This window comes from Oryza glaberrima, chromosome 6, assembly GCF_000147395.1.
Source record: "Oryza glaberrima chromosome 6, OglaRS2, whole genome shotgun sequence".
Classification (NCBI taxonomy): Eukaryota; Viridiplantae; Streptophyta; class Magnoliopsida; order Poales; family Poaceae; genus Oryza; species Oryza glaberrima.
Window position 1 is genome coordinate 1421269 of NC_068331.1, and position 9534 is coordinate 1430802.

Genomic DNA, 9534 nt, shown 5'->3' on the forward strand with positions numbered 1-9534 from the left:
ATCGTTAGTGGCTTCGTCACTATACTCCTCTATAACCCGCCCCGCTGCCTCCCGTCCTTATTGTCATTGTGATTTTAAAAATCGAACATGATTATTGTTGGGGTTTATTTTTACTCTCCATAAGTTCCGCCAACCGTCGTGACCATGCTGCTTAACAGCATGCCCATCGTCACTTCTCTTAGTTGTCATTGAGATTCTATTTGGGGTTTTGTCGCCAGCACTCTACTCCTTTATAGGCCTATTGCTTCTCTCATCTTTATTGTCATTTGTCATCGTTGTGTTCTAAATGCACCTTTTTTTAAATTGCATATTTTTCATTCCGATAATTTTTATTCACAAATTATATTCCTACTTGAACTCTTATAATTATTTTTCTATTTTTGAAATTTAATTTATTTGTTATTTTGAACTTTAATTAATCTCGTCATGTGATTTAGATTGTCTCTTATTTCAATAGACTTTATTTTTTATTACAAATTTTATCTATTTATAAATTTTCTTCTAGTTGTGATCTTATTTTTCTTTTTCAATTTTCTGAATTTATTTTATTTTTATTTCGAATTTTAATTAATCTCGTATTGTGTTCTATATAGACTATCTTTTAATATTTATTTTTTTATTTACAATTTCAACTGTTTCAAAATTGTATTCCTACTTGAACTCTCTTTTTTTTCTAATTTTTTATTTTATTTTAATTTTTATTTTGAAATTTAATTAATATCGTATTGGTTTCTTATATGGACTCTTCTTTCAAGATTGTTTATCTTTAATATCGAATTTTAGTTATTTTTATATTGTATTCCTACGTGAACTCTTCTTTTTTAATTTTAGGTTTTATTTTATTTTTATTCTGAATTTAATTAATCTCGTATTGGTTCTTACATGGACTCTTCTTTCAATATTCCTTATTTTTAATTCCGAATTTCAGTTATTTTTAAAATTGTATTCCTACTTATACTCTTCTTTTTTTTAATTTCAGATTTTTTTTTATTCCGGATTTTGATTAATCTCATATAGGGTTCTTATATGGACTCTTTTTTTCAATATTGCTTATTTTTAATTCTGAATTTCAACTATTTTTAAATTGTATTTCTGTTGATGTGAAAAACACACACTGGCCTGGGAGATCTGCTTAACTCCAGTGCAGGTCCAAAATCTTGCCTTTAGGTTCATGAGCGTCTCAGTTAATTTGATCCTGCAATCAATAAGAAAGAAAGAGAAAGAAATAGCAATTAAATCCGTAAACGATAGCCGATCGGCCAGTCGCCGATGACACATCATTTATTTTTGAGTCGATGTCATATTGAGATCGATCGGCTATTGTTAATAAATAAGATAAAGTTAAATCTACTTGATCGGCTGTAGATGTTAACAATATATAATTATTATATCAATGTATATTTAAACTAAGTGATTGGGATAGATCGGTCGTTATGCCGAGACAGTATAAATCACTTAAGTCGAAATATAAATCAATACAGTAATTATATAGACGTTCAGTCATAGCCGATCAATTAGATATAGCATGTATCGGCTAATACTCCGATACCACTTTGTATTAAGATATTAAAATAAGCAGAACACATTAAACTGAAATGATAAGATCTTAACCCAAAGGGCGGATTTAACATAATCAACTAAGCATATTAAACATAAAATAGCTAAATCAGGTAAGGTTGGCTGAAACGAGGAGGAGGCAGCCAGGAGTGGTGCCGCCGGATCCGCCATCACCGCCGACAAGGAGGAGGAGGAGGAGGCCGGGAGAGGTGCCACTGGCCCCGCGATGGCCATCGCCGAGCGCGCGACTGCCGGATCCACTCTAGCTTCGACGATGACGATGATGGGGAGGCGGCCAGGAGCAGTGCCGCCGGCCCCGCGATGGCTCCTTGATTATGCATAGTTTAGTTCTAGCCAATGAAAACATAAATTTAACTATTTATTTAATCATTTGAATCTATATCGAACCCATAGCTATTGATCTAAACACTATCGACATCAGTTGTTCACTCGACTGATCACATCCGCCAATTGGGTCGGCTCCTTGATCTTATACGATGTCTATATATCTTGTTAGTTGTAGGATCAAACTAACTGACACGCTCTAAACCCGATTGATATATAGGATCTGCATTAGAGCTAAGTAGATCTCACATGCCTTCGTGTGTCGCGACGTATTTTTCGTCAACAAGGTCCAGGGGTACTTTAGAACTTTTCACATGATTTCTCTCTCCTATTTAACCAGAAATGAATATTCTAATGGACGTGATATTCTATAACTAATTTCCACGTTTATAGATTGCTTTCCCACAAAAGTCACATCCTACAGCTAAAACCATGAAGTTAGGATGTCCGGTAGCAAAATTTGCCTTCTAAATAAATCAACATTTACAATCTTTTACTAACATTAAACCAACAACAATATATAAATTTAATTAAATACATGTGATTTCATTATAACACGTACGTAGGTGATGTGTACGTACACGTACTATAACTATTTAGTTAAATAAGATGTCTCAAAATTGATTTTATCTTCGGGGACCTCCTTTCTAAAAGAAAAAGAAAAGAAGCCTCTATATGAGAGGAAGAGACATCTACCTATTGTGCCAATTAAGATCATATCGATCAGTAGTGGTTTGCATCATTGCATGTACCTCCCAGAGCTAATTAAAGCATGCAAAATCTTGTTAATCACCAAAGCCATGTTGCATGCATGGCAGAGCTATAGCCAAGCAAAGGAAAGTAGTATCATATGCGAATTGTGCTATATACAAGTACTCCCTCCGTCCCATAATATAAAAGATTTTAATTTTTACTTGAACTGTTTGACCACTCGTCTTGTTCAAAATTTTTTGGAATTATTATTTTTTTTGTGACTTACTTTACTATCCAAAGTACTTTAAGTACATCTTTTCGTTTTTTATATTTGCACAAATTTTTTGAATAAGACGAGTAGTCAAACAGTTCAAACAAAAACTCAAAATCCCTTATATTATGGGATGGAGGGAGTAGTATATTAATATATATTTTTTTTGAAACTGCAGAAGACACAGGATATTTACCGGATATATTAGAAGGAAGGAAAGTTTGCAATTACAAGAAAATTAGCAAAAGCCACAAGGGGCTAGAAAGCGACTACACACATGACTTTCTAGTTATTAAGTATAAAGGAGTCACGAAGAAACATAAGGTCTAAACGTTCCTTAGTTATTATATAGGCTAATTGAGTTGGCGATTGCGTCCTTTGCTGAAAAATTCGTCGGTTGCGCTCTAACCACATGTGCCACCAGGTGGTTAACAGGCGCTAATATGACCCTGTTTAGTAAAGCTCCAACTGCAAAATTTAGCTCTAGAAGTTGGGTCTGGAGTGGAGTTGTGGAGCAGCCAAAACCCAGCTGTACATCTCTAGTTCATTTTGTGAGAGCGCTCCACCTAGCTCCGCTCCCATTTTAAGTGAGCTGAAACTGTTTGGCTGAACTCTAGCTCCAGGAGAGGTGGAGCTAAAGCTAGAGCTGTGCCAAATAGGACCATATATCTTCTTCTTCTTTCTTTTCTTGGCGAGATGGTGGTCAGGGACTCCCAACAATCCGAGGCTGCAGATAGGGCATTGAAATGTTAGGGTATATATATGTTGATATCCCAGCCATGTACGTGTGCAGACTTGAGTCCATACCGCAGTTGTGAAATTACATTAATTCATTAGCAAAGGTACGTGTGTGGCGTCTTCAAAGCTGGCGTGCCTGGGTTATAATTAAGCTACAAATCCAATCACATATGGTATGTTAGTAATATTATATACTACGAATTAAACCGATCGATCGATCAATCTTTAATATAGTACGAAGTTGTAGTGAAATGGAAGTTATCAAGGACACCGACCGGCCAGGGACCGCTGATCTCCATGTATGGCTAAAGAAAAAGCAAAAAAAAAAAAAAAAAAAGGGAGGAAATGCTTCAAGGAGGATTAATACCAAGACATGCATCTAAGCAACCAAACCTGGATCGATCTGTCAGGGCGTGAAATAAACTAAAGCACATATATGGGAGCACATGATCAAGCGAATAAAATGCGATGATCTAAATATTTGTATATATAGAACGGCATGCATGCTAGCTAGTTGCATGCAAGCTAAGGCCGCCATAAGAATAGCTAGCTAAAACCCAAAGATGGGAACCAACAACAATGCAAGCACAACACCAACCGACAAGTGCTCAATGATCTTAGTGAACTATGTCCAAAACCTGACCTCATCCTACACCAACAAGAGCAATGAGACCTCCATTGTGGCCACCTCCTCCATCATGTTCATCCTGGCCTCTCTCTTCTTCATCCTTAGCCTCTTCAGCCGTGCCTCCGATGTGAGTGCGGTGCTCAACCCAACCATCCGCCTCTTCCTCTCCAGCTCACTGTCCCTCTTCCTCCCAGTTATGTCCTACCTCTTCTCGGAGGCCAAGAACAACCCCGACGACATGGTGTCGAGTGGTAGTTCCAGCCAGCAAGCGGACCTCTCGTTGCGGGCACGGACGATCCTGTCATGGATGCTTCTGGTGGAGCTCCTACGAAAGAAGGTGGAGACGATCCTGGTCAACAGTAGCGGCGTACAAGGATACTCAAGCACCATCGAACAAGCTAGCCGCATCGCTTGGCTGGGCTACCTCGTCTTCTTCAACCTCAAGAGTTCTGGCCAGAAGGTAGTCTTTGGCTTCTTATGGGTGTTTGCTGCTTCCCAGCTATTTCAGAGGGTCACAATAAGTGAGATTCTCAAGTCCTCCTATGCCTACGGCAAGAACGCCCAGCGTCTCCACTCCTATATGGCTCACATACTTGGTAGTGATGCTGATGGTACCGGTGGCTCAGTAGCTGGCTCGTCATCGTCGTCCCAAGACCAAGGGACAACGATGACTGGAGCCTATCTGTTGAAGAGGTGCAAGTATGCCGTGATGGGAGAAGAAGAGTTGGAGATGGAGGCCGGGCCGGTGGAGAGCAGCTTCTACCAGCTTAATACGCAAAAGATCACTACAGATATCGACAGTGCTACTACAACAGTCATGACGACCGTTGGCAAAGCATGGACCCTCGAGGAGGAGGAAAACTCTCCCCTCTACAGAGACCATAGGCTCAAGAGGCTTTGCCTTTCCTTTGCACTCCACAAGCTGTTGCGTCGTAGGTTTGAGAATTTCCACTTCACCGACATAGAGGTCCGTGACTGTCGTAACCTCATCTTCAGAGGCCTGTGCAAGTGCAACGAAGAGGAGGACAACAACAGTAAGGAAGAAGCCAACGCGGTTGCGCTATTCCAAGTGCTAAGCGATGAGATGCATTTCGTCTGTGAGTACTACCATTCTGTCCTCCCCGTTGTGCTCTCAAGCCCCTTCTTCCTCCTAGCCAACTACTTGCTCTCTCCCATTCTACTCTTGGCATTCTGCCTCCTCACACTCATTGCCTGCAACAATGGGGACTTGTTCTACGCATTCCAAAGTATCAGGAGTGACAACCTAGTTTTATCAACTGGTATGATCAAGATCGTTCGATGCCTCTTCCCCTTTATCAAAGGATCAGCGCCAGCACTCTACTCCACTTTGGACCTTGCCATCACCACTCTTCTAGTGTTGGCCAACATCTATGACGAGGTTTGGGAATTCATTGTCTGCATACTCTCTAATTGGTTCATGGTGTCTTTGATCCACTCCTATGCTAGGCTCCCAGATAAGAACCATATAAGCCCCACTTTCAAGGCCATCATCAGGAGGATCATCTGGGTTCGGAGCCTAATGAGCCAACCTAGGCTCCAATTCAACCAGTTATCCATGCTAGGAGGAGGTTTCCTCCCTTGTCGTCAACCTTTGATGCTGCAATCCAAGATTGTACCAAAGGAAGTGAAGAAGTCAATCATGGTGTATTTGATGAACCACATTGATGGCCGTGCCCCACTGTGCAACGGTTGGTCCATGTTGCAAACAAACTATCCCAACTACTGCACTGAGCTCTCATGGGTGTGCCAGAATGATAACATCACCGAGGTGATGCTCATTTGGCACATCGCCACCACCATATTGGAGGCCAAGTTCCCAAAGAAGAAGGGAGCAACAACTTCTTCTTCTTCTTCTTCTTCTTCTTCTTCTTCTTCTTCTTCTTCTTCTTCTTTTCAAGCTCACCGCACGGTGGCGACGACGCTGTCCAAGTATTGTGCATATCTGGTGGCTTTCAAACCAGAGCTACTCCCCAACAACCTAGATGGGACACAACGCGTGTATGGTGCCATGAAGAAGGAGATGAAGGCGGCGCTCGGCTGTTGCCGTTACTACTTCCCACGGAAGATGGTGGGGCGAGTTGCAGTCGACAGGTTGATGAAAGTCGGACAGCAGTTGGAAAGCAAGAGGAAGCTAGAGGAAGCAGATGAGATGACATTGATGTGCAAGGGTGTCAAGGTTGGAAAGTTTCTATTCAAGAAGGCTACGCAGATCGACAACGAGGCACCCGTGTGGGAGGTACTGGCTAACATCTGGACAGAACTCATTGTATTCATAGCTCCATCAGGCGATGACGAGGTGCTTGTCAAGGCACATAAGGATGCGTTGGGCCAAGATGCTGTGGAGTTCATCTCTGTGCTCTGGGCACTCACTACGCATACAGGCGTGACACGCCCATGCGTTAAGCCCTGGGCATTAATCCCGGTCGAAAATCTACCTTGATGTCAAGAACACTGGTTCGTTCGTTTGATTGATTGGTTTGGTTTATGCTAGCTTTAACCTGAAATGTGTGTGTGTTTGTTTGTTTGATTGATTCTTCATAACTAAAGTTTGGTCATTACATGTGACATATGTATTGTTTTCAATTTATCTTGGTTGTTTTCATTTTAATTACTTGTTTGATCTCATAAGAACATATGTATACTGGAACTAGAGAGTGTGTGTACGTGCCTGTTTGGTTTTGATTTACTTCATCAATCCATAGACAGGATAAATAATTTATGGGAAGTTTTTGTGCATGCTATTTCATCTAACACTAGACTATGCATTGGAAATATGTTTTGCATTCGTGACAAAACAATATTAACTATTGCAGTTCATATCGGTCTTCTCGTTTGTTATTTAATGTTGGACGGACTATCTGGCAAACTGAAGATGAGAATAATTTTACAATCCTTGAGAAGATACCTAACATAATTTCTAGTGTAAAATTTAGGCATCTCAAGGTACACTTTCTCAAGTACCATAAAATTCCTCTAAACCTGATGGTACGTTGCACGTGCTATCTCTAGGCATCATTGTCTATATATGTCAACCAACCAAATATATATAGTTGCTATAGGTTGGTCAGCCTTTTTTTTTTGGAACTTATTCATGTTGTGGTACATCCACATCCATGCATGACATCCATCCACAACCATTCGCACTACTCTTATCTAAATTTAGGTAATTTATGCACAACTACAAAACCTCTTATAAATACGGAGCATTTGCTCTGCTTCCAAATCACCTCCACATTCAAGGCCTCCTCGATCAATCGATCGGAAATCGATCGATCGATCGGATCGAATCAATCGATCTCCTCCTCCACCAACCAACCAATAAACCGGTTGCCTTTGCCGACCGCTCGTTGTGATCGCCGCCACAGCAGCCGGGGCAACCATGGGTGCTTGTGCAACCAAGCCCAAGACGCTCGAGGGAAAGGCTCCTGAGGAGGCCACTCCCATTGAGGCAGCACCCAAGGTTGCCCTTGAGACCACAATGATCTCCAATGAGGAGGTTGTGGCTGATCAAGCACCTGAGAAGGTAGTGGAGGAGGTCACCGCGATAGCTGAGCTGCCACCAAATGATGATGCCATCGTCATGCAAGACAAGGAGGAGGAAGTTGAAGAAAAGATCGTCGAGGAGAAGCCTTCGGCCGTAGCTGCAGAGGTGAACAATACCGAGGTGGTCGAGGAGACCATAGAGGTAAAGAACACTGAGGTGGACAAGGGGACAACAGAGGTGAAGAACACCAAGGAGGAGAAGCCAATTCAGAGCTGATAAACGACCATGTAAATTGGCTCCATGATTATATATGCTCACCCTTATGCGTGTAATCCATTAGGGTTGGCATATATGTCTAGCTCCGTGTGACATGGATGAACCATGTAATCTTTGATGTCACCCCTTTTTCGTCCACGGGATCTTAATGAAAAACAATGAACATATGTCGACCATCTAATTAATTAAGGATAAATCAGCTGCACCTATATTGGCAGTACATGCCTAAGGTCCCAAAAAGAAGGAACTTTTTTCATACACATGATCACAAAATCACATCTCATGCGTGGGAACATATCATGTATGTGCACACAGGTTTAGGGTGCACTTACCATGCATACCAACTAACAAATATGTGAACACCAATAAATTCGATATAAAAAAATTGATCGATTGACCTGAACTGTTAAAATACATTTAGGAATTTTACCTTTCACATTTTAGTTATTTTTTAAAAAAAATCAAAATGTGAACCAAGAACAAGTAGAATTCACACCCAAAATTAAAACAACAACACAAACCTATATATATGTTGTACGTCTGAGCCGCTTGTAAAAAAAATTGCTTGGAGCTTGCTAAAAATATTTCTATAGTAGTGAATAGGCATTTAAATTTAGTAAACCTAACTTAATGATATTGGCAAATTGTAAATTATAAAAAATTTGAAAAGAGTAATGTAGCACTATTAGCAATCATCCACAAGGCTCAAGACCAAAAACAATCATTTAAATTCTTTGTTTGGACCAAGACATGTGAAAGCATAGAGATGTAGCCTAGAGGGGGGGGCAGAAAATTACTCAAACAATCGTAGCGGTCAAAATCAATAGGACCCGGAACTTCCTAGTGATGAACACCTGTAACATCCTCAAATTTTAAACTAAAATTTGTCTGCATCATGCTGGGTTTTGACTATATTAGCAAAATCAAAATTATTTTTTTATTTGAAATCTTTTATTTCTTAATTTTGGTTCAAGTGATATTTCTTTAATACTCTTTTAACCTACCAATAAACCCAAGATTGTTGTCCTATCCTAAACCCCTAGTGAAGTTAGCCAAATTTCTTTCAAATTTCAAAACTTAGAAAAATTCCCCTAATTACCATTCTATCAGTGAAGCTTTGCCCTAGTTTAAAAACTTAGCAAAGCTTGTCCAAAGACCCTAAATAAATTCTTCTCTTTTAGCCAAATATACAAAATTTCTAAAAAACACTGTTCACTGCACACAAAGTGTTCGATGAAATGTCTAGCCTAGCCTGAGTGGCCCAATCTCCACCCCAACTTTTGCAAAGTTTAGATTAGATCCTAGGGGACCACAACCCACTAAAAACCGCGGCTCCCCTTTGCCTTTCCACACCTGGCCACGCCGCTCTAGCACCCGGTCGTGGCGCGCGCTAAGCCGCCGCGCGTCAGCCTCGCAGCCGTTCACGCGTGCCCAACTGCCTTGGCACGCCACCAACCGCTCGACGCACTTCAAGCAACCACCGCCGCACCAATCTCTTCGAAGCCAAAGTTAGGACGATCG

The 9534-nt window shown here is 40.8% G+C and overlaps 2 protein-coding genes across 2 annotated transcripts; both read left to right on the top strand.

Annotated features, from left to right (window-relative positions):
• Window positions 1-4141: 4141 nt before the first annotated feature.
• LOC127775933 (uncharacterized) lies at window positions 4142-6986 on the top strand. The gene has a single exon (XM_052302244.1). The coding sequence runs from the start codon at window positions 4168-4170 to the stop codon at window positions 6691-6693; it is 2526 nt and encodes an 841-aa protein (XP_052158204.1). The 5' UTR covers window positions 4142-4167; the 3' UTR covers window positions 6694-6986.
• A 498-nt stretch (window positions 6987-7484) lies between these two features.
• Window positions 7485-8235, top strand: LOC127777922 (uncharacterized). Its single transcript, XM_052304545.1, has one exon. The coding sequence runs from the start codon at window positions 7633-7635 to the stop codon at window positions 8011-8013; it is 381 nt and encodes a 126-aa protein (XP_052160505.1). The 5' UTR covers window positions 7485-7632; the 3' UTR covers window positions 8014-8235.
• The last annotated feature ends 1299 nt before the right edge of the window (window positions 8236-9534 follow it).

Bases quoted from the DNA above. Each gene is read 5' to 3' on its own strand.
- LOC127775933 (XM_052302244.1), top strand. From the start codon at position 4,168: ATGGGAACCAACAACAATGCAAGCACAACACCAACCGACAAGTGCTCA.
- LOC127777922 (XM_052304545.1), top strand. From the start codon at position 7,633: ATGGGTGCTTGTGCAACCAAGCCCAAGACGCTCGAGGGAAAGGCTCCT.